Source organism: Heterodontus francisci, chromosome 7 (genome assembly GCF_036365525.1).
Source record: "Heterodontus francisci isolate sHetFra1 chromosome 7, sHetFra1.hap1, whole genome shotgun sequence".
Classification (NCBI taxonomy): domain Eukaryota; kingdom Metazoa; phylum Chordata; class Chondrichthyes; order Heterodontiformes; family Heterodontidae; genus Heterodontus; species Heterodontus francisci.
The window spans coordinates 37,635,299-37,660,811 of record NC_090377.1 but is presented as its reverse complement, the minus strand read 5'-3'; the positions used below and the strand labels follow the sequence as shown (position 1 = coordinate 37,660,811).

At 43.9% G+C, this 25,513-nt stretch overlaps 1 protein-coding gene across 4 annotated transcripts in view; it reads right to left on the bottom strand.

Annotated features, from left to right (window-relative positions):
- The window catches only part of LOC137371926 (low-density lipoprotein receptor-related protein 1-like), a 1,827,029-nt gene that overhangs the window by 911,839 nt on the left and 889,677 nt on the right, over nucleotides 1-25,513 (bottom strand). For all 4 annotated transcript variants that reach the window (XM_068035008.1, XM_068035009.1, XM_068035010.1 and 1 more), the window contains exon 15: nucleotides 25,326-25,448. In XM_068035008.1, coding sequence (XP_067891109.1) covers nucleotides 25,326-25,448 — 123 coding nt within the window. The remainder of the gene's footprint in view (nucleotides 1-25,325; nucleotides 25,449-25,513) is intronic.

Here is a 25,513-nt window from a genome sequence, read left to right as displayed (position 1 = left end):
GATAGAGGTCTTTAAAATTATGACGGAGATTGATAGGATAGACAGAGAAGATGTTTCCACATGTGGAGGAATCCAAAACTATGGACCATAAATATGTTAGTCACCAACAAATTCAATAATTAATTCAGGAGGGACCTTCTTTACTCGGAGTGTTGAGAATGTGGACATTGTGACCATAGGGAGTGGTTGAGGTGAATAGCACAGATTCATTTCAGAGAAAGCTAGACAAATACATGAGAAAAAATGGGAGTGAAAGATATGGCAATAGGGTGGGATGAATTAAGGTGAGAGGAGGCATAGACCAGTTGGGCTAAATTACCTGTTTCTGTGCTGTAAATTTTCTGCAATTTTTAGTATAATTGCTACATATGATTTCAGTAGTGGCCTTCCAGTAGATGACTTTTAGGTTTTTTTTCAACGTGCTAAAGAATGATTGAGCTGTTTAAATTTAACTTTGTACAACAAAATTCCATCTTAAATGTTAAGGGAAGTTCTTGTCTGACCAATTTGATCGAATTTTTTGAAGAAGTAACAAGGAAGGTAAATGAGGGTAGTGCAGTTAATGTGGTCTACATGGATTGTAGCAAGGCTTTTGACAAGGTCCCACATGGCAGACTGGTTAAAAAAATAAAATCCCATGGGATTGAAGGAAATGCAGCAAGGTGGATACGAAATTGGCTCAGTGGCAGGAAACAAGGGGTAATTGTTGACGAGTGTTTCTGCGACTGGGGGGCTGTTTCCAGTGGCATGCCGCAGGGCTCCAGTACTAGGTCCCCTGCTGTTTGTGGTATATAATTAACGATTTGGATTTAAATATGGGGGGGCATGATCAAGAAGTTTTCAGATGAAACAAAGATTGGCCATGTGGTAGATAGCGAGGAAGATAGCTATAGACTGTCAGAAGATATTGATGGTCCGGTCAGATGGGCAGAAAAGTGGCAAATGGAATTCAACCCAGAAAAGTGTGAGGTAATGCCTTTGGGGAGGTTAAAAAAGGCAAAGGAATACCAGATTAATGGGAAAATACTGAGGGATGTAGAAGAAGTAAGGGACCTTGGAGTAAATGTCCACAGATCCCTGAAGGTAGCAGGACAGGTCGATTAGGTGGTTAAGAAGGCATATGGAATCGTTTTCTTTATTACCCGAGGTATAGAATATCAGAGCAGGGAGGTGATGCTGGAACTGTATAACTCATTGGTTCGGCCACAACTTGAGTACTGTGTGCAGTTCTGGTCACCTCATTACAGAAAGGATGCATTACAGAGGAGATTTATGAGGATGTTGCCAGGACTGGAAAAATGCAGCTATGAGGAAAGATTGGATAGGCTGGGGTTGTTCTCCTTGGAACACAGAAGGCTGATGGGAGATTTGTTTGAGGTACAAAATTGTGAGGAGCTTGGATGAGCTGATTTGAAGGGCCTATTTACCTTAGCAGAGAGGTCAGTGACTAGGGTGCATGGATCGGTAGAAAGATTAGAGGGAAGATGAGGAAAAGTTTTTTTTGTCGCCCAGAGGATGGTGGGGGTCTGGAACTCATTGCCTGAAAGGGTAGGTGAGGTAGAAGCCTTCAACTCCTTCAAAAGAAGTCTGGACATGCAGCCCAAGTGCTACAGACCAAATGCTGGAAGGTGGGATTAGAATGGGTGGAATGTTTTTTGGCTGGCACAGACACGATGGGCTAAGTAGCCTCTTTTTGTGCCGTCAACTGTCTGAATCTGTGACTCTAAATTTGTAGAAACATGAAATTTACAAGTTATTAATAGCAGAAAAATAGCATTTTCCTGCAGATCATAACAGAATTCTATACTTAAAAGTTTAAAAAAAAATTATCAGCACTAAAATAAAAATTGACATTTCAATTAACTGAAAGACAAAAGGTTATTGCACATTTACATTTCAAATGAAAATTTCTATTTTTTACCGAAATGTTCATTAAACTTTTAAAATGTTACAACAATAGCAACATAGTCTGCCTCTAGAAAGATGTTCAATAGACCATAAAGAACACACAATTTGTGAGAATGCGTAAAGATGGGAGCAAAGAACTGCTTTAACGAGTTTCCTCATGAAAGCTTTTCATGGGTGTAATTACTGAGAAATAGTTCATGGAAATGTAAAAAAACCATTAAACAAAAATTAAAGTACGTGTTGCCATCCTCCTCGATATAAAATAAATGTGAGAAACAAAGCTGAGTGAAAGCATTGATATTCAAAGTACTTTTTCTCTGAGTTTGGCTTTATTCTGAGTGATTACTTTGTGTGTGTTTTTTTTAAATAAACCACGTCAGCAACAGTAGTTCACATTAGGATCTGCCTGCAAGATTGTTAGATTTTGTATCAGCACTTAACCAATCGGTGAGTTATTTTTATGAATGGGGGTCTTGAAATTCCTCAGGGACTGTGCTGGATCTCCTTCACTTCTGAGAGTTCTTTATTTTTTGCCTCGAAAAGGATGGTACCTCCCTATGCAAGTGAAACAATGGCAAAAGATAGAGCCATTCTAAGCCGGACAAGTGGTCTGGACCCCCAAATAGGGCATTTAAAGAATCTTTTTGACAGGTTGGTCCTCTTGGATAGAGGGAACCATCGCTTTGGGACAAGATTTGGCCTGGGAAATGCCCCCAGCCCTACCCTCCACCTTTTGGACTGGAGTGTTCTGGTCAAGAGATTGTCAGAGATTTTCTTAAAGTGGCACCTGTTTATGAAGTGGCTCACACTGACCCAGCACCTGAGGGTACCAATGGCTGTGATCTTGACATAACCACTAGGATCCCCACTTTCAGATTTTCAGCTTGAAAACATTTTTGAATTCTTCTCGCTGAAACATTTAATTCATTCAATTTGCCATCATGAGGTGCTCAGGAGCTCGAATGTATTAGTACTGCACTTCAGATTATCATTGATTCACTTTTATCGTGAGAAGGCATCAACTGCCAAGTGTTATTTTGCTTAGTTATTACATTTTTCAACGACAACTTATATTTATCAACTTTTTCAACAACGACAACTTATATTTATATAGCACCTTTAACATAATGAAATGTCCCAGGAGCATTATAAAACAAAGTATGACACCGAGCCAAAAAAGGAGATATTAGATCAGATGACCAAAAGCTTGGTCAAAGAGGTCGGTTAAGAAGTGTCTTAAAGGAGAAAAGCGAGGTGATGAGGTGGAGAGGTGTTGGGAAGGTACTCCAAAGCTTGGGGCCTAGGCAACTGAAACTGCGGCAACCAATGGTGGAGCAATTAAAATCAGGAAAGTACAAGAGGCCAGAATTAGAGGAATGCAGATATCTTGGAGGGTTTGGGGCTGGAGGAGATTATAGAGATAGGAAGGGGCAAGGCCATGGAGGCATTTGAAAACAAGGATGAGAATTTTAAAATTGAAACGTTGCTTGGATAGGAACCAATGTATGTCAGCAAGCAAAGGGTTTTAGGGGAATGGGACTTGGGTGCGAGTTAAGACAGGGGCAGCAGAGTTTTGGATGACCTCAAGTTTACAGAGAGTAGAATATGTGAGACCGGCCATGAGTACGTTGGACTAGTCAAGTCTGGAGGTAACGAAGGCATGATGAGGGTTTCAGCAGTAGATCAGCTGAGACAGAGGCAAAGTCAGGTGATCTTATGGAGGTGGATATAGGCAGTGTTAGTGATGGCACGAATATGAGGTCGGAAGCTCATCTCGGGGTCAAATGTGACAGCAGGTTTGCAACCAAACTGGCTTAATCTCAGGCTGTTGCCAGGGAGACGACTGGAGTCAGTAGCGAGGGAACGGAGTTTGGAGTGGGGACCGAAAACAATGGCTTCCCAATGTTTAATTGCAGGAAATTTCTGCTCATCTAATACTGGATGTCGGATAAGCAGTCTGATAATTTAGCAACAGTGGAGGAGTTGAGAGAAGTGGTGGTGAGGTAGAGCTGAGTGTTGTCAGCATATATGTGAACTAATGCAGTTCTTTCGGAAGATGTCGCCGAGTGGCAGCATGTAGGTGAGAAATAGAAGGGGGCCTAAGATAGATCCTTGGGGGACACCAGAGGTAACGATGCAGGAGCAGGAAGAGAAGCTATTACAAGTGCTTTTCTGGCTAGATGTGAATGGAACCAGGTGAGAGCAGTCCCACCGAGCTGAACGACAGTGGAGAGGCGTTGGAGGAGGCTGGTGTGGTCAACCGTGTCAAAGACTGCAGACAGGTCGGGAAGGATGAGGAGGGAAAGTTTACCTTTGTCACAGTCACAGAAGAAGTGCATTAAACAGATTTTTCAAATGCAAGTCTTGACTATTTTTTCATCATCAATTCGAAGTTGGCAGGTGACCTTCAGTGCTGCCATGGCACATTTTGAAGAGGAACACAGCATTCTCCCAGCGTCATATGTCATAGAGTCATTTACGGCATAGAAGGAGGCCTTTCGGCCCATTGAGTCCATGCTGGTTCTCTGCAAAGCAATTCAGTCAGTCCCACTCCCCCATCCGATCCCTGCAATTTTATTTCCTTCAAGGGCCCATCCAATTTCCTTTTGAAATCATTCACAGTCTCCGCCTGCACCACTCTCGTGGGCAGCGAGTTCCAGGTCATTATCACTCGCTGCGTAAAAAGTTTTCCCTCACATTCCCCCTGCATCCCTTGCCCGAAACCTTCAATCTGTGTCTCCTAGTCCTTGTAACTAGCAGTTATTGGGAACATATTTTTCTTGTATAACTTATCTAAGCCTGTCATAATCTTGTACACTTCTATCAAATCTCCCCTGAATATCCTTTGCTCCAGGGAGAACAACACAACCTTTTCCAACATAACTTTGTAACTAAAATCCCCCACCCCTGGAACCATTCTGGGAAATCTCCTCTGCAACCTCTCAAGGATTCTTCCAAAGGCGTGGTGACCTGAACTGGATGCAATTCTCCTGTTGGGGCCTGCCAGAGCTTTATAAAGGTTCAGCATAACTTCCCTACTTTTGCACTCTATGCCTCTATTTATGAAGCCCAAGATCCCATGTGCTTTGCTAACCACTCTCTCAATATGTCCTGCCACCTTCAAAATCGATGCACATGCATCCCCAGGTCCCTCTGTTTCTGCACACTCTTTAGAACTGCGCCATTGAGTCTTTGTTGTCTCACCCCATCCCTTCTACCAAAATGCATCACCTCACACTTGTCTGCCCATTCAGCTATCCTGTGTATGTTCTGTTGCAGGCAGTTCATATCATCCTCACTGTTTGCCAGTCCTCCAGATTTGGTATCAGCAGCAAATTTTGATATTCTACCTTGTATTCCAAGATCCAAGTCATTTATAAATAGCAAAAAAAGCAGTGGTCCTAGCATTGAATCTTGGGGAACACCATTGTCTACCATACTTCAGTCTGAAAAACAACCATTTTTCACGGCTCGCTGTTTTCTGCCCTTAAGCCAAATTTTTATCCAGTTGGACACTGACCCTCCTATTTCATGAGCCTCAATTTTGTTAACCAGCCTTTTAAGTCATGCTTTATCAAAGCTTTATCCCTCAACTAACACCAACCAAAACAGACTATCTGGTCATTTCTCTCATTACTGTGTCTAGGACTTTGCCGTGCCCAAATCAGCTCCTATGGTTCCAGACATTGCAGCAACTTCAAAAGTCCTTCATTGGCTGTGAAGCTCTTTGGGGCACCTGTGCCAATTAACTGCAAGCTCTTTCTTTCAAAAAACAGTGGGGCAATTTCAACCTAACCCATCCATCGGGAAACTGATAGGATCAGGTGCAATGCTGGCTTTACATACTGCCTAATTTAATCAATAAAGAGTAATATTAGTCAGGATGTAAAACTAGCATTCTGCCCAATCCTGTGGGTTTCATGCATGGCGAGTTAAAATTACCACCCATGTCTTCCACCCTCAAAGTTAAATACCTAAATATTGCCAGAATTTTAGGAACTATGTAAAGTTCATGTGGTAGAGTTTTCATTTGTTTCCATTAGTAATAGCTTTGTTTTCTGAGTGGAACCAGCACAAAAGATCAGGGTATTTTAAATGCAAGTGAGTTATGCCCAAATCAACTTGTATTTGTGTTTGCTGTGATTTTTTAAGGGTGGCTTAGATTCAATAGGCCCTGTCTACAATATTGACCACACCCCCAGGCCAAAACTGCAAGATCCTGATGATTGCACTGTTTAAGGAAGGCTCTTCAAATTGTGCTAATTTTCTTAGGTTCACTGGCACGATTCGGCAGGCATTTAAAAAGCTTATTCATACCAAAAAGGATTTCATTTTCTAAGAAACTGACTAATATGCACCAATGCAGGTGTTAGCTTTTTAAAGTCATTTTCAATTATTTAAAATCAGATTACTCACAGGTGGAATCTGGACACTTATTAGAAATGCTTATTTTTTGGTAATAAACCCATTTTCAGCTGTTGTAATAAAACTGCACCAAGTTACCATTCTTAAATACATCAAGGAATGTTTTTTAATAAAAAGAAAAAGAAGAACAATGATGTTTTATTGTGCTGCCGGAAAACTGGTTCATGGAGATTTGTGATTATGCTAATGAATTTTATTGAAAACCTGAACTGTTATAACTAGCACATTTTAGACGCAATTTCCCGACTGCATCCAAAGTGGAAACTCTACCCCCATGTATCTATAAAACAGCCAACAAATAAGTTAATTTTGAAACAGGGCAACGACAATATTTTAAGGCATGAAAATAATATTGTCCAGCTCCATTGTGTGGTTCCTTTTTGGAGCAAGGTATCGATCACACACAGGGGCTGAAGTATCTGCTAAATATATTTCCCTTTGTTTTAACTGAATTCTCAACAGCGTACATCCAGATATATATTTCATAGAGTCATTTGATTGCTTGGTGCTTGTGGGAGGAGTGCATTGCTATATTGAGATTTCTTGGCAATGTCATTTCGTGCAGTGAAGGTAGTGCAGGTCAAAGGGTTGAGGCAGTGGCCAAAATATTTCAGCGGAGACAGCAATCCCACCACTAGGGCTGAAAGCAAGGGGGGATGACACCGCTTCAATGGGCGATGGGACCAGAGGCCAATTAAGTGTCTGATGCTGCAGCTGCCGTCCCTATCAAGGGCAGCAGCCTGCCCCCATGAGTTGCCAGCTCAATCAGAGGTGCTCATTTCTGGGTACATCGATGGCTGGCACCCTTGATAAGGGGTAAGTGGGGTTGGGGGTATCCAGGGCCTGATGTGTGGGGTGGGGGGCGATCTTCGTCAAACGGTGTCACCAGGGGGCCCCTCTGTGGGCCAAAGAGTGTCAAAAAGGAGGGCCCCCCCCACCCCCTTTCCCAGCACTCGTGGCTGGCTATCAGATTTCACTGGATGGTCTTCCCACGCGGTGGCAGCCGCAAAGGCGGGAATGGCTCTTAATTGGCTACTTAAGTGGCTTAATTGGACACTGGGCTGCCGGCTGGTGTTTCCACAATTCTTGCAATGAAATTATTGCAGATAATTGGGAGAACCCCCAAATAAATGTACCTCTATTTCTTTACCATTCATTGAATAGAAACATTGTTATTTTGATTCTTTATTATTATATGTGCACTTTTGGACATAGAAAGGAAAATATAAAGGAAAATGATCTCGAGATTTACAAGAAAAATAATTTAGTGTTATACTGACAGTCTCACTCAGAATGGCATTAAGGATGCCTGACCCTGTTTTCATGTTGGTTTAAAACATGTTATTATGCCCTAGCAGAGGGAGGCTTATTTTCCATCAATCTTATTCTATTTTATTAGAAATGGAAGTATGGTACCAAAATTGAAAAGTACTGAAATCCCTCACCTTGATTCGCATGAAAATTCATTAATAAACAGAATATTTTAAAATCAAAAACTTCAAAAAGAATTAAATTGGTTAAGCTTGGCAGTCGACTATCTACAACTAGACTTAAAAGCCAGCTTTATGATTCTGTCTGCTCTACTAACATCACAGATTGCTGCATGCAATTGGCAAGATCACAATGGAACAAAGTCTGTACTGATAACAATAGCTGGCTACAGCAAAGAGAGCTTCCAGCCACAGATGAGTGGTGCAATTCTAATCAGCATGCAGCTGCTTAACACCGTTCACGGTTCACTAATTCAGTCTCGACATTGACTTAAACATACAATTCAATTTATAGGTCAATTTGCTGTATATCTCATGGAGGTATTGGTCCCAAATACCTTGGAATTTGAGGTTCAATCTAATGCTTCCAGCATTTCACCTTGTTTATATTTCTGTGGCAGAAGTGGAGAAGTGTAGCGAGCAAAGTGAGAGTTCCAAGATTTCCTCCAAGAAAATTCTTACCATTCCACCCTATATCTGACCTAGCATTTAATCCAAATTTTAAAAAAGTTCTTCCCACATTGATTTGATAATTTTTCAATTAAGATATTTGAGAAGCAGTTCGCCTATCAGTGAAATGAAAGACAACAGAATAGGAAGAAATTTTCAAACATGGCATTTTCTATAATGTGATCCAGATTTGTGAATCAGTTAAGAGAAAGTTCAGAGATTTCCATAAAGAGCAGAATGTAGCACAATCCAAAGGGATGACTCTTAACATTGCTATAAGGAAGAAAATAAATGAAAGGGAAAGGAAATGGGATTATATAATTGTATGGCAGCGACAGTGGAAGAAGAATCGTCTAAAATAACATACTAATTTAATGTTATATTCAGTGGGCTAACAGCACTGGAGGAAAAGTGCAGGTGAATCTATTTATGAGCGATTTTTTTTATTTCTCCTCTCTGTGACCCACACTGTATATATTGGGGGAGAAATTTGTTTGCATAGATCATTGAAAAACACATGAGCCGTGCAGGTAGCGGCCTGATTACTGAATGCCCCCGGGGAATCGACGTAAATCTGCTAGCGGCACTACGCGAATGAATTTCTCTCCCATTCTCTTTGAAAGTTTGTTTTTTTAATACGATCAGAATCTATCAGATTAAAGAGTGAAACATTTCCACAATTCATTTATTGTGTTGTCCTTTTCTGAACTTCAGCCTGACCTTTATCATTTTTTTCCTTTCCACATTTTATACAGTTCAGGACCTAATTCTTCTATTTATTAGTGTTTTAAAAACAATTCCCCAAGGCAAACCTTTTCATCCTTTCCTTCCCTGCCTGCACTTCAAGTGCTTTCTTTGCCAGCAACAGCCAGAATGCCCTGATGTCAGTGGCCTGGCTGCTCAGCTGCAGACTTCTTGGTGCCTTGTGGCTGCCCACAGATGAAAATCAGCCACTATATTTTAAATATTCCCTTGTGGAATTTTGATATTGGCCAGCTGCTGACCAGTTAAAATTGTTTACTGCTTGCTGGAAACAGAAGGTTCCTAAAATCTTCAAAAATGTCCCATGTGTTGATGCCGCTTCACGGGAAGTGGGATGAGGTGTTGAGGTGGACTGCCTAATGAGTGTTAATTAGCAAGTCCATTCAGGTGAATGAAGCACTCAATATTAATGTTCTGACCGCAAGCAGGAGGTAGAGCTAATTATATGAGATTGCTTGTCCACCAGAAAGTTAATCTAACCGTACTTGATTTTACAGTTGATTTGAGCTCCCAGGTATAAACATTGCACTACAGAACTCTTTCAGGCCAACTGTGACAGTTACAGCCTCTTTTGATTCATAGTTTTATTTGTTGTGAAGATATCCCTTTTGATCTACTTTAGTCCCAGCTTGGCTTTCAAAACCATTAAGGCTCCACAGTTTCTTAGCAAATAACTGCTCAACTAGGCAGTTGATGAGTTGCTGTGAGTGGAAACGTGTAAGTTAATGTGTAAGCTTGCCCTCATAGATGCATGTTCAAAGTTGCAAGAATTACTGACGTTTTGCGATGTTTGAATATTTTGAAACAGCTTTTGTAACTTGAGTTTATAAGTTGATTCCTGGGATGATGGGGTTGTCTTATGAGGAAAGGTTGAACAGGTTGGGCCTATACTCATTTGAGTTTAGAAGAATGAGAGGTGATCTTATTGAAACATATAAGATTCTGAGGGGCTGGACAGCTCAGAGGCTAAGAGGATGTTCCCCCTTGTGGGGAGTCAAGGGTTATGGGGACAGGCAGGAAAGTGGAGTGGAATGGCAGAGCAGGCTCGAGGGGCTAAATGGTCTTCTCCTGCTTCCATTTCACATGTTCTTATGTTAGCAGACAGTTGATATTGCCAATTTGGTAAACCCGATTGGTAGTTTGCAGCTGAAATATTGGCCCGAATTTTACAGACCCCCGAGTGGGCTAGTGGTGAGGGGGGAGTAGGTACAATTCCTGACCCCCTCCCGCCCCTGCTGCAATTTTATGCAGGGCGGTGGTGGTGGCAAAAGGTGGCTCGTCTGCCCCAGGACAATCAAGGCCCTTAAGTGGCCAATTAACTGCCACTTCAGGGCTTTCTTCCAGCATTGTGGGTATTTTACCTGCGGCAGGCGGATGGCAAAGGCCCCAAGAACACCGCCAGGTAAAAGCCTTCTTGCGGGCTGGTCGGGGGGCCCTCTTGATCGGGCATCCTTGCCTCGCTGGGGCCCAGCTGATTTTTTGGGGCCTTGCCGGGGACACTTACCATCATGCCGGGGCCAACCTTCACCTTGCTTGTGATGGCTGGGTGTAGTCCTGATGGTGCTGCTGGGACTAAGAGCTGCCGGCCCGCTCATCCATTAGGGAGGACTTCCTGCCTCAAGGAGGTGGAAGTCCCATCCAAGGCCAATTAAGGGTCTGGGGAGTGAAAAATACCAGTGTGGCTCCCCAGGCGCGGCAGTGGCGGCTCGCCCCCCACTTTTTGGCTGTTGGGAGGGGCCATTCACCCAACGTAAAATTCTGGTCATTTGATTTGCCACAATGCCATTGGTCAATTAAGAGGGCTTGCCTGTAGAAGCTGCTTTTTACATTAATTGTAGAAATACAGTAATGACAGCGCGCCTGTTTCTGAAGGTATGACAAGCTCCTACTCACAAGCCCCACAATATACTTCTGCAGGAGATGGGGCAGGTCGATGATAATTCTCAACTGCACACAAACGGCTGAATTTAGTGAACCTGTTGAAGGTACTGGCGACGGACCCAGAAGTGCTAGTCACATGTGTGGCCAGCCCACCACAATCATGAAGCAGACGGCCAATTATAATAATGGAGGCACAGGGCCTGGCCAATCACACAACGGGGGTGGGCTTCAAGGCACTGAATACAGTGCCAGATGACTCTGGAGCAGGTGCTGGCACCATATTTAAGCCCTGCCTGCCCTGCTTGCATTGCTGCCTAAGAATCAGTTGCTGTTTCATGATCTCTGCTGAAACTGCTGCTGGAGTAACTCATAGAACCCTTCAGCCCCCAGTGAAGGATGCTGCAGTATGGCAAAAGCAAGACCCTGGGTGGTCCCACGGTTTAGCGAAGCCTCCTTGGAGATTCTCCTCCAGGCTGCAAGGGAAAGGCAGAAGGTCCTATTCCCCAACAAGGGCAAGAGGAGGTCCTTCCGCCTGACCAAGTAGGCCTGGATGGAGATCACAGAGGACATCAGCAGCTGTGGGGGCCCCCGCTCCCCGAACATGGGTCCAGTGCCATAACAGAGTCAATGACATCCTTCATTCTGCCAAGGAGCGGCACAGTGGCGCAGTGGGGCAGCACAGTGGCGCAGTGGTTAGCACCGCAGCCTCACAGCTCCAGCGACCCGGGTTCAATTCTAGGTACTGCCTGTGTGGAGTTTGCAAGTTCTCCCTGTGTCTGCGTGGGTTTCCTCCGGGTGCTCCGGTTTCCTCCCACAGCCAAAAGACTTGCAGGTTGATAGGTAAATTGGCCATTATAAATTGCCCGTAGTATAGGTAGGTGGTAGGGGAATATAGGGACAGGTGAGGATGTGGTAGGAATATGGGATTAGTGTAGGATTAGTATAAATGGGTGGTTAATGGTCGGCACAGACTCGGTGGGCCGAAGGGCCTGTTTCAGTGCTGTACCTCAAAAATCTAAAATCTGAATCTAAAATACCTCTCTCCTTTTTAGGGATTGCATATGGCTACACAGGAGGAAGTGGCACATGGGGAGGGAGGCTCTGGCAAAGAGGGTTAGGTATCACCTCATCCCAACAGATGTATGGCTGCATCTCTGCCACAGGCCACCTTCTTTCACAGCTCACCCCCATTTACTCTCCTGACAGTTGACATCAGGGTGAGCTATATAGGAACCCCAGCAAGGGACGAGGGGCTTCCATCAGCAGAACTGTTGATCTTTCTGCAAAGTATAACCATCTCCCTCATTCCACTTGCAGGATAAGAAGGCCCATAACAACTGGGAGACCTCGCAGACTGCTGGAGGAAATACAGATATCTGGCCTCTCCCGAAAGCTGAGGAAGCAGCACTGGAGTTATGGACAGAAAATAGAGAGTAGGATTAAATGGGTCATTCAAAGCTTGGCAGGCTGTGACTCGAGGGGTATTGCAAGGATCAGTGCTTGGGCCAGAGTTGTTCACAATCTATATCAATGATTTGGATGTGGGACCAAATGTAATATTTCCAAGTTTGCTGATGACACAAATCTAGGTGGGAATGTCAGTTGTGAGGAGGATGCAAAGAGGCTTCAAGGGGATTTAGACTGGCTAAGTGAACATGGCCGTTTGGAATATAATGTGGAAAAATGTGAGGTTATCCATTTTGGTAGGAAAACAGAAATGCAAAGTATTTCTTAAATGGTGAGAGACTGGGAAGTGTTGATGTCCAAAGGGACCTGGGTGTCCTTGTTCATAAGTCACTGAAAGCTAACATGCAGGTGCAGCAAGCAATTAGGAAGGCAAATAGTATGTTGGCCTTTAATGCAAGAGAATTTGAACACAGGAGTATAGAGGTCTTGCCGCAATTGTTTAGAGCCTGAGTGCGACTTCACCTGGAGTATTGTGCACGGTTTTGGTCTCCATACCTATGGAAGGATTTACTTGTCGTACATGCGAACATACGAATTAGGAGCAGGAGTAGGCAACTGGGCCCCTCGAACCTGCTCCCGCATTCAATAAGTTCATGGCTGAACCGATTACCCCACATTCCCGCCTTGCCCCAATAACCTTTCACCCCCTGCTTATCAAGAATCGATCTACCTCTGCCTTAAAAATATTCAAAGACTCTGCAAAGACCAAGGGGAGTAGTCGATGGAAGTTTTTGCAAATGGAAAGCTGTTTCCAGTGGCATTCCACAGGTTTCAGCGTTGGGTCCCTTGCTGTTTGTGGTATATATTAATGATTTGGACTTAAATGTGGGAGGCATGATTGGGAAATTTGCTGATGACACAAAAATTGGTCGTGTAGTTGATAGTGAAGAGGATAGCTGTAGACTCCAGAATGATATCAATGGTTTGGTTGAGTGGGCGGAAAATTGTCAAATAGAATTCAGTCCAGAGAAGGGTGCGGTATTGCATTTGGGTAGGGAAAATGAACTGAGGGAATACACAATAAACGGGAGGATATTGAGAGGGGTAGAAGAAGTGAGAGACCTTGGAGTCCATGCCCACAGGTCCCTGAAGGTGGCAGGACAGGTAGATAGAGTGGCGAAGAAGGCATATGGAATGCTTTCCTTTATTGGCCGAGGTATAGAATACAAAAGCAGGGATGTAATGCATGGAACTGTATAAAACACTGGTTAGGCCACAGCTGGAGTATTGTGTACAGTTCTGGTCACCACATTACAGGAAAGACATAATTGCTCTGAGTGCAGAGGAGATTTGCAAGAATGTTGCCACGTCTTGGAAGTTGCAGCTATGAAGAAAGATTGGATCGGCTAGGGTTGTTTTCCTTAGAACAGAGGAGGCTGAGGGATGACTTAATTGAGGTGTACAAAATTATGAGGGGGCCTAGAGAAAGTAGACAGGAAGGATCTGTTTCCCCTAACGGACAGGCCCATTACCCAGGGCACAGATTTGCGGTGATTGGTTGAAGGACAGCACAGACAGGATGGGCTGAATGGCCTCCTTCTGTGCCATAATTATTCTATGGTTCTATACTTTTTTATTCTTCCTGCAAAAATGGACAATTTCACATTTTCTCAAATTATACTTATTTGTAAAAGGAGCCAAGGCCCGAGATCAGAAGCAGTGATGAGAGTGGTGGCGGTGAGAGCACTCTGCTCTATTCTGTGGACCTGCTTGACCAGCAGAAAATCGAACTGTGATGTCACAGGAGAGCTGGTAAGTGATTGGTGGGTATTTCTTTATTCCGCGTCTCTTGTGTTTTTTTTGTAGTTTTGGCCAAACGATTAATCAGGCGACGTCATTACAGGTTAAGAGTACACTTAAATAGTTCTTTTTTTTGGAAATACTGAGATCCAAATTAATTCATTAAATAGAATAGATAGCTGGGCAGGTGATGTATTGCAGTTGTAGTATGTGGGAGCTGGTGGACGCTGGTGCGATCCACGGTGAGCACATCTGCAGCAAGTGTTGGCTGCTCGAGGAACTTCGGCTCAGAGTTGATGAGCTGGAGTCCGAGCTGCGGACACTGCAACACATCAGGGAGGGGAAGAGTTACCTGGACACTGTATTTCAGGAGACAGTCACACACTTTAGATTAACTACCTTGAATTCAGCCAGTGGTCAGGGACAGGAGGGTACGACTGCGAGTGAGGTAGGTATGGGGATCCACAATTTAGCTTTGGAGGAGCCTCAGCCAGTGCCCTTATCCAATAAGTACAAAGTTCTTGCTCCCAGTGTGGACGAGGGCACAGACTGTAGGGAAGATGAACGAACTAACCACAGCACCGTGGTTCAGAGCGCCATTCAAGTGGGGGGAGAAAACAGAAATGTAGTTGAAATAGGGGATAGCATAGTTAGGGGAGTAGATACTGTTCTCTGCAGCAAAGATAAAGAGTGCCGAAGGCTGTGTTGCCTACCTGGTGCCAAGGTTAAGGACATCCTGTGTCCCAGGATGCTGTGGGAGGCGAGGGTGGAGATTGCAGGGGCTCTGACCCGAATTTTTAATTCCTCTCTGGCCACGAGGGAGGTGCCAGAGGACTGGAAAACAGCTAATGTGGTCCCACTATTTAAGAAAGGTTGTAGAGATAAGCCAGGGAACTACAGAGCAGTGAGTGTCACGTCAGTGGTAGGGAAACTATTGGAGAAAATTCTGAAGGAGAGAATCTATCTCCACTTGGAGAGGCAAAATTTGATTAGGAATAGTCAGCATGGCTTTGTCAGAGGAAGGTCATGCCTAACAAATTTGATTGAATTTTTTGAGCATGTGACCAGGTGTGCAGATGAAGGTAGTGCAGTTGATGTAGTTTACATGGATTTCAGCAAAGCCTTTGACAAGGTCCCACATGGGAGACTTATCAAGAAAACAAATGCACATGGGATACACGGTAACTTGATAAGGTGGATTCAAAATTGGCTTAGCTGTAGGAGACAGAGAGTGATGATAAACGGCTGTTTTAGTGACTGGAAGCCAGTGGCGTACCACAGGGATCTGTGCTGGGTCCCCTATTTGTCATTTATATAAATGACATAGGTGACTATGTCGGGGGTAGGATCAATAAGTTCGTGGATGATACAAAGATTGCCCGAGTGTCTTAGGTTACAGGAAGATATAGATGGGATGGTCAAATGGGCAGAAAAGTGGCAGATGGAATTTAACCCTGAAAAGTGTGAGGTGAATCACTTTGGAAGGAGTAATGTGACATGGAAGTATTCAATGAATGGCCTGACACTGGGAAGTTCCGAGGAACAATGGGATCTTGGCGTGTTTGTCCGTAGATCTCTGAAGGCAGAAGGGCAGGTTAATAGGGTGGTGAAAAAGGCATATGGGACACTTGCCTTTATCAATCGAGGCATAGATTACAAAAGCAGGGAGGTCATGTTGGAGTTGTACAGAACTTTGGTGAGGCCACAGCTGGAGTACTGTGTGCAATTCTGGTCGCCACATTATAGGAAGGATGTGATTGCATTGGAGGGGGTGCAGAGGCGATTCACCAGGATGTTGCCTGGGATGGAACATTTAAGCTATGAAGAGAGGTTGGATAGGCTTGGGTTGTTTTCTTTGGAGCAGAGAAGACTGAGGGGTGACCTGATCGACGTGTACAAGATTATGAGGGGCATGGACAGGGTGGATAGGGAGCAGCTGTTCCCCTTAGTTGAAGGATCTGTTACGAGGGGTCACAAGTTTAAGGTGAGGGGCAGGAGGTTTAAGGGTGATTTGAGGAAGAACTTTTTTACCCAGAGGGTGGTGACGGTCTGGAATGCCCTGCCTGAGAGGGTGGTAGAGGCGGGTTGCCTCACATCCTTTAAAAAGTACCTGGATGAGCACTTGGCACGTCATAACATTCAAGGCTATGGGCCACGTGCTGGCAAATGGGATTAGGTAGACAGGTCAGGTGTCTTTAAATCATCGGTGCAGACTCGATAAGCCGAAGGGCCTCTTCTGCACTGTATTATTCTGTGATTCTGTGATCTCTTCTGGGCTGGAGAGGAACTTGGAGTGGGAGGGAAGAGATCCAGTTGTCGTGGTCCATGTAGGTACCAACGACATAGGTAGGACTAGGAAAGAGGATCTGCAGAGGGATTATGAGCAGCTCGGGGCTAAATTAAAAAGTTGAACCACAAAGGTAATAATCTCCGGGTTACAACCTGAGCCACATGCAAATTGGCATAGGGTAAATAAGATCAGAGAGGTAAATGTGTGGCTCAAAGATTGGCGTGGGAGAAATGGGTTCCAATTCATGAGACACTGGCACCAGAACTGGGGAATGAGAGAGCTGTTCCATTGGGATGGGCTTCACTTGAACCACGCTGGGACCAGTGTCCTGGCGAATCATATAACTAGGGTTGTAGATAAGGCTTTAAACTAAATAGTGGGGGGGGAGAGTTCAATTGAAAGGAAGTTTAAAAAGTCGAAAAGTAACGAGAGAGCAGAGATGCAGGGTAGTGAAGGAGCATACATTAATCAGAGAGTGACAGGAAGGGACAGAGGATATAAGCACAAAGTACAGCAGAAATTAGAACCAGAGTAGGTAAAAATGGTAAAAAGTCAAAGCTTAAGGCTCTTTATCTGAATGCACATAGCAGTTGTAACAAGATAGAGGAGCTGACGGCACAGATAGAAATAAATGAATATGATTTGATAGCTATCACAGAGACGTGGTTGCAGGATGACCAGGACTGGAAACTCAATGTTCAAGGATATTCAATGTTCTGGAAGAATAGGCAGAAAGGAACAAGAGGTGGGGTAGCTTTGTTAAGAAAGGAAGGGATCAGTGCAGTTGTGAGTAATGATACAGGTGTAATAGATTGTGATGTAGAATCAGTTTGGGTGGAAATAAGGAATAGCAAGGGAAAGAAATCAGGGACAGGAGTTGTCTTTCGGCCCCCAAAGAGTAGCCTCTCTGTTGGACAAGATATTAATTAGGAAATAATAGAGGCGTGTAAGAAGGGCACTGCAATTATCATGGGTGATTTTAATCTGCATCTAGACTGGACAAGTCAAATTGGCAAGGGTAGCAGGGAAGACGAATTTGTAGAGTGCCTCAGGGATTGTTACTTAGAGCAATACGTTGCAGAACCTACCAGGGAACAGGCTATTTTAGATTTGGTATTGCGTAATGAGGTAAGATTAATAAGAGATCTTGTAGTTAAGGATCCTTTAGGGGGAAGCGATCATAACATGGTAGAATTTCAAATTCAGTTTGAGGGAGAGCAACTCAGGTCTGAAACCAGTGTCATCAACTTAAACAAGGGCAATTACAGAGGTATAAAGAAAGATTTGTCTGAAGCGGGCTGGGAAGATAGACTACAGGGGAAGTCAGCAGATCAGCAGTGGCGGACTTTTAAGCCGATGTTTCATAACACAGCAAATATTTATTCCAGTCAGAAGGAAGGACTCGAAGAGAACGATGAACCACCCGTGGATAACAAAGGAAGTTAAGGATAGTATCAAATCAAAAACAGACAATGCGGCGAAAACAAGTGGTAGGCCAGAGGATTCGGAATTTTTTGGAAACCAGCAGCGGATGACTAAAAAACTAATAAAGAGGGAGAAAATTGATTATGAGAGTAAATTGGCAAGAAATATAAAAACAAACAGTAAGAGCTTCTAAGGGTATATTAAAAGGAAGAGAGTAGCTAAAGTAAGCGTGGGACCCTTAGGGGATGAGACTGGGGAATTAATAACAGGGAACAGGGAAATGGAAGATAATTTAAACCAATATTTTGCATTGGTCTTCACGGTGGAGGACACTATAAACATCCCAACAATAATAGGTGAGCAAGGTGTAAATGGGAGAGAGGAACTTGTAACAATCGCTATCACAAGGGAAAAGGTGCTGGACAAACTGATGGGACTAAAGGCAGACAAGTTGCCAGGACCTGATGGCCTGCATCCAAGGGTTTTAAAAGAAGTGGCTGCAGTGATAGTGGAGGCATTGGTCATAGTATACCAAAACTCACTGGATTCCAGTAGGGTACCAGCAGATTGGAAAACCGCTAATGTGGCACCCCTATTCAAGAAAGGAGTGAGACAGAAAGCAGGAAACTACTGACCAGTTAGCTTAACATCTGTCATTGGGAAAATGCTAGAGTCCATTATTAAGGAAGAAATAGCAGGACATTTAGAAAAACATAATGCAATCAAAGAGAGTCAACATGGTTTTATGAAAGGAAAATCATGTTTGACAAATTTGTTAGAGTTCTTTGAGGATATAACAAGCAGAGTGGATAAAGGGGAACCAGTAGATGCAGCGTATTTGGATTTTCAGAAGGCATTTGATAAGGTGCCGCATAAAAGGTTATTGCACAAAATAAGAGCTCAGGGTATTGGGGGTAATGTGTTGGCATGGATTGAGGACTGGTTAACACACAGAAGGCAGAGAGTCTGGATCAATGGGTCTTTTTCAGGTTGGAAAGCCATAACTAGTGGGGTGCGACAAGGATCGGTCCTAGTGCCTCAACTATTTACTATCTGCATTAATGACTTAGAGGAAGGGACAGAGTGTAGTGTATCAAATTTGCTGACGATACAAAAATAGGTGGGATGGCATGTTGTGATGAGGACACAAAGAATCTGCAAAGGGCTAAAGATAGGTTGAGTGAGTGGGCAAAAACGTGGCAGATGGTGTTCAATGTGGGAAAGTGTGAGGTCATCCACTTTGGTAGGAAGAATAAAAAGGCAGATTATTATTTAGATGGAGAAAGACTACAAAATACTGCAGTACAGAGGGATCTGGGTGTTCTTGTGCATGAAACACAAAAGGTTAGCATGCAGGTGCAGTAAGTAATTAAGAAGGCAAATAGAATTTTGGCCTTTATTGCTACGGGGTTAGAGATTAGAAATAGGGAAGTCTTGTTACAACTGTACAGGGTGTTGGTAAGGCCACACCTGGAGTACCGCGTACAGTTTTGGTCCCCGTATTTAAAGAAGGATATACTAGCATTGGAGGCAGTTCAGAAAAGGTTCACTAGGCTGATTCCTGGGATGAAGGGGTTGTCTTATCAAGAACGGCTAAACAGGTTAGGCCTTTATTCACTGGAGTTTAGAAGAATGAGAGGTGATCTTACAGAAACATATAAGATTTTAAGGGGGCTTGACAGGGTAGATGTTGAGAAGATGTTTCCACTAATGGGGACTCTTGAACTAGAGGACATAGTTACAGAATAAGGGGGCACACATTTAAAACTGAGATGCAAAAGGATTTTTTCTGTCAGAGGGTGGTGAATCTCTGGAATTCTCTGCCTCAGAGAGTTGTGGAGGCTAGGTCACTAAATGTATTTAAGGAGGAGGTAGATAGATTTTTGAAATCTCGGGGAGTCCAGGGTTAGGCGGAGCAGGCCAGAAAGAGGAGTTGAGGCCTGGGAGAGATCAGCCATAATCTTATTGATTGGCGGGGCAGGCCTGAGGGGCTGAATGGCCTACTCCTGCTCCTATTTCTTATGTTCTTATGTACTCCATTTACCAGATCTTTTCCCACTCACTTAACCTATCTATATTCCTTTGTAGCCTCCTTATGTTCTCTTCACAACCTCATTTCCTACCTATCTTTGTGTCATCAGCAAATTTAGCAACCATACCTTTGGTCCCTTCATCCAAGTCATTTATATAAATTATAAAAAGCTGAGGCCCCAACACTGATCCCTGTGGCACACCACTCGTCACATCTTGCCAACCAGAAAATGACCCATTTATGCCCACTCTCTGTTTCCTGTTAGCTAGCCAATCTTCTATCCATGCCAATAAGTTACCCCGTACACCATGAGCTTTTATTTTCCACACTAACCTTTGATGTGGCACCTTATCAAATGTCTTCTGGAAATAAAAGTGCAGTACATCCACCGGTTCCCCTTTATCCAAAGCACATAAAACCAACGCATTAACTATCTCAATACCACTTCTTTTAAGACTCGTGGATGAAGTCCATCAGGACCTGGGGACTTGTCAGCCGATAGCTCCAACAATTTGCTCAGGACCACTTCCCTTGTGATTGTAATTTTCTTGAGTTCCTCTCTCCCTTCTATTTCCTGACTTACAGTTAATTCTGGGATGTTACTTGTACCCTCTATAGTGAAGACAGATGCAAAATACTTACTCAGTTCATCTGCCATCTTCTTATTATCCATTACTTCCCCAGATTCACTTTCTATAGACTAATGCTCACTTTGTTAACTCTTTTATTTTTAAAAATATCTATCGAAACTCTTACTATCTGTCTTTATATTTCTCGCCAGCTTTCTCTCGTAGTTTTTTTCTTGCATTTTTCCCTCCTTATTAATCTTTTAGTCATTCTTTGCTATTTTTATATTCTGTCCAATCTTCTGACATGCCACCCATCTTTGCATAATTATATGCTTTTGTTTTAAGTTTGATACTATCTTTAACTTTTTTAGTTAACCATGGATGGTGGGTCCTTCCCTTGGAATTTTTCTTTCTCATTGGAATGTATCTATTCTGTGTATTCTGAAATATCCCCTTAAATGTCTGCCGCTGCATCGCTATTGACCTATCCCTTAACCTAATTTACCAGTTCACTTTAGCTAGCACTGATTTCATGCCCTCATAATTGCCCTTATTTAAGTTTAAAATACTAGTCTTAGATCCACTCTTCTCTCCCTCAAACTGAATGTAAAATTCAATCTTATTATGGTCACTGCTTCCTAGGGGCGACATCACCATGAGGCCTACTTAATCTCATCTCGTGGCACAATACCAGGTCTAGTGTAGCCTGCTCTTTGATTGGCTCCAGAACATGCTGTTCCAAGAAACTATCCCGAACACATTCCATGAACTCTTTATCTAGGCTACTTTGCTCATCTGATTTTCTCAGTCTATGTGTAGATTGAAATCCAGCATGATTATTGCCATACCTTTCTGACAAGCGCCCATTATTTTTTCCTTTGTATCCCATCCTACCATGTGGTTTCCGTTAGGGGGCCTGTACACTACTCCCACAAGTGACTTCTTGCCTTTATCATTTCTCATCTCGACCCAAACCGCTTCTCAAGGGAGCCATAGAGGGAGTGCAACAAAGGTTCACCAAACTGATACCTGGGATGGTGGGATTGTCCTATAAGGAGAGATTGAGGAGACTGGACCTATATTCTCTAGAGTTTAGTATCTCATTGAAGCATACAAAATTCTTACAGGGCACGATAGGGTAGATGCAGGAAGGATGTTTCCCCTGGCTGGGGGTCTAGAATCAGGAGACACAATCTCAGAATAAGAGATGGGCCATTTAGGACTGAGATGGAGACATTTCTTCACTCAAAGGGTGGTGAATCTTTGAAATTCTCTACCCCAGAGAGCTGTGGAGGCTCAGGCATTGAGTATATTCAAGATAGAGATCGATAGATTTCTAGGTATTAAAGATATCAAGTGATATGGAGATAGTGCGAAAAAATGGTATTGAGATAGAAGAGCAGCCATGATGTGGTTGAATGGTGGAGCAGGCTCGAAGGGCTGAATGGTCTACTTCTGCTTCTATTTCCGATGTTCCGATGTTCACCCTTCCCCTAAATGTGCTGCTAGTGTAAGAATAGCCCTACTTTGGTTAGCGTCTCACAGGGACTACAGTGCATGGTTAAGCTGGGCACTATGCATGGAACCTAAGTAAAAAGGAGGTGACACATTGAATACATTGAGGTGAGTCTTTATTGATTTCACTCTGAGAGATCATCATCGTGGCTGGAAGTGGGTAAGTATGAGACTGTCTGTTGCCTCCTGAGCCCATTGCCCAATGTTCCTGGCCTCCGGTGCAAAGGATTCTACAACCAGTGCTTCCTGTTCAACACCCTCTTCCGTGCCCACCTCGTCAGGTGAAGAGTGATGGTCAATCATGTCCTTGTCATAGAAGGCCTCTCCCCTCTGCCTTTCTAGATTGTGCAGAGCAGAGCTGACCAGCACAATACTCGAGATTCTCGCTGGGGCATACAGCAGGGCTCCACTGGATGGATCCAAGCAACAGAATCTCATCTTCAGCAGCCTGCTCGATGACCACTTAGGTGGAGCCATGGAAAGTGTTGTACCTCTCTTCTGCTGCAGTGTGAGCATTCCTTACAGTCCTCAGTAGCCATGTCTTCAATGGGTAGTCCTTGTCCCCGAGAATGCATCCCTGAAGGTGAGTGGTGGGATGGAAAAGCTGTGTCACCTGGGACTGTCAAAGTATGTAGGTGTCATGACTGCTTCCCGGGAAGCGGGAACATACCTGAAGGAAATGCTTTCAGTGGTCGCAGACCAATTGAACGTTGATGAAATGGAAGCCTTTCCTGTTGATGAAGGCGACTGGCTGGTCCGTTGGAGCCTTGATGGCCACAACGTGTAATCTATCAAAGCTTGTACCTGGGGGGGAATCCAGCGATGGCCCCAAATCCGATAGCCCTATCAGCCTGACTGTCACGTTCGGTTTGGTAGCGCACATAGTCGTTGGTCCTCTTGAACAGGGCATTAGTCACCTCCTTGACGCAGCAGTGGTCTCCTGCCTGGTAGACACCACACATGTCCCAATGGCTCCTTGGATTGATCGAGACATGTAAAAGTTGAGTGCCACTGTGATCTTCAGGGCCACATGCACAGAGTAACTATCGAATCCCATAGGTCGCAACTTGTCCTGCAGAATGGCTCATAAGTCAATGATGGCCACCCTGGAGAGTCGTACTCTTTGCTGTGAATGTTGCTCGGACATTTGGAGGGATCTGATTTGAATCTGGTATACTCTGGCACAGATGAGCCCTTCTTGGCATGGCCGGCTGCTAGTGCTCTTGTCGTGGAGCTTCTTGAATAGGCACAGCTGCCTCCTGGCCCTTCTTCCATCAGGGACGCTGCATCACGCCACAGGGGTCCAAAAAGAAAGGGCGTATGAGACCCATGCCAGTTGATCAGTGGGCCTCCACAGCGCTGTCAATGCAGAGATGAAGTTGCCTTGGCAGCTTAGCCTTTGCTACTCCTCTCGGCTGTCTTGCTAATGATCCTCAGTGCCCACCCTTGCTGATAGCCAACTCTCTCACCCGATAGTATGACCACCCGTGCAAGCCACCGAAGACCAAGATCCCCCGAACAGACCACCTGAGACCAAACCCACCTGGTACTGCCAGCAGAGACCAAGTGCAGACCACCTGACACCAAGAACCCCCTCTCCCCTATGCAGAGTGCACAGCACCATGGGCCGACAATGGCCTCTGCTCCCCCCTCTTCCCCTATGCAGTGCTGGTCATGGCTGCCTACCTGTCGTGGCACTGAGGCATTGCCTCCGTGCTGCCAGCTTTCAACAGCTGGAAATCCAAAGGAACGCGAGGGCTGCCCATCTTCCACTTAATTCCATGCCTCCCATTGAATTGCATTCAATTACATGCAAATATATTCTAAGTAACTGTTCTACAATTTAAATGGCAGCCCCGTTGCGTCGGGGCGGTGGCGCTGACTAACTTCGGAACTGACATCATGACGTCGGGTTTCTGGGTGGACGCATCCAATGCTATTCTCCGGCCCTCCATGCCTCCATTCTCACTACAAACGGGCCCAAAAAGTGACCTGAACCAATGACACACCTAGAAAAGGTAGCATAGCTTGTGCACGAATATCCAACTACAGCCCCAATCCTGAAGCATGTGAAACTCCTGAACAAATATGCGCAACCTTTCCATTAATGTGCCCTCCTGTAAATGCCTTAAGAATATGTGCCATTATCATTACATTATTATCGAAACTGGTATGTGTTTACCCACAGAGAGATACAGCACTGAAACAGGCCCTTCGGCCCACCGAGTCTGTGCCGACCATCAACCACCCATTTATACTAATCCTACATTAATCCCATATTCCCTACCACATCCCCTCCTACATTAATCCCATATTCCCTACCACCTACCTACACTAGGGGCAATTTACAATAGCCAATTTACCTATCAATCTGCAAGTCTTTGGCCTTTAATTGTTAATTTGTTTGGATGTATTTAGTGTTTATTTGTAATGACTACTTTCCTGAAATAAATTTTACTTAACATAAAACATTCACCTGGGTTCACATTCCAGCAGTAACTGGCAGTTAAATCCACGTGGAAACGTGAATTTTCTAACTCCTCAGTAAAGGCCCGCTAGGTCAGATTTCCAACCTCAGAAGAAATGTTTTCTTTCTCAACATTTTGCTTTGCATCTCTTATTTGCTTAACAAAGAGACAACAATGGTGACATATATATGTGCAACTCTTTCTGTCCTAGTTTAAGGGTTAACTGAATAACCCCATCATGCTAAATGTTATGTAAAGGAGGAGTTCATTAAGCTTCTCAATGCCTTAAACTCCATTGTTATTCTATTATATGCTTTATAACAGCAGGCTAACAGCAGCCTGAGAACAGATAATTGATGTGGGACTCTCCCTGCTGTGACGATAAGAAGCTTTAGTTCAGGGAGGCTAGTGGACTGTGGGTTCAACTCACTATTCATTATTTTCCATGGAGCTGAACTTTATGATATCGCAACTACACAAAATGCCTGTGCCCAAGATGCTTCGAACTAGTAATTATTGAATATAAAACAGGGCAACAAATATAACAGATTCAATTGTGAGAGTAGAGCAATCCTTTTGTATAATAAGCAGGATTATGGAATAAAAACAGTAAATGCTGGAAATACTCAGCAGGTCAAGTAACATCTGTGCAGAGAGAAACAGAGTTAAGTTTCAGGTCGATGACCTTCCATCAGAACTCATTTCAGGTTTCCAACATTCGCAGCATTTTGCTTTTGAAGCAGGATTATGCGTTGATCTCCAGGACTATACTGCCTCTTTATGAAGGGTGGCTTGACTTTCAAAAGGGAGGACAAAAGCACCATTAAAGTGGGAAGGGGACATGATTAAAAATGAACTACTATAACAAGTGGAAAGGGAACAGATACAAAATGGTAGACTTACATTTGCAGGTAACATTGTCCTCATCCAAATATTGACCATCAGCACAAGCACAAACTCTGCCACCGGGGATTATCAAACACAGGCTACTGCATCCACCATTGTTTCCACGAGTTGAATTCTCACCTGAAAGGGAGAGGGCTAAGTTTGAAACCAGAGTTTAAAAAAATGTAATTAATACTAACAGAGTC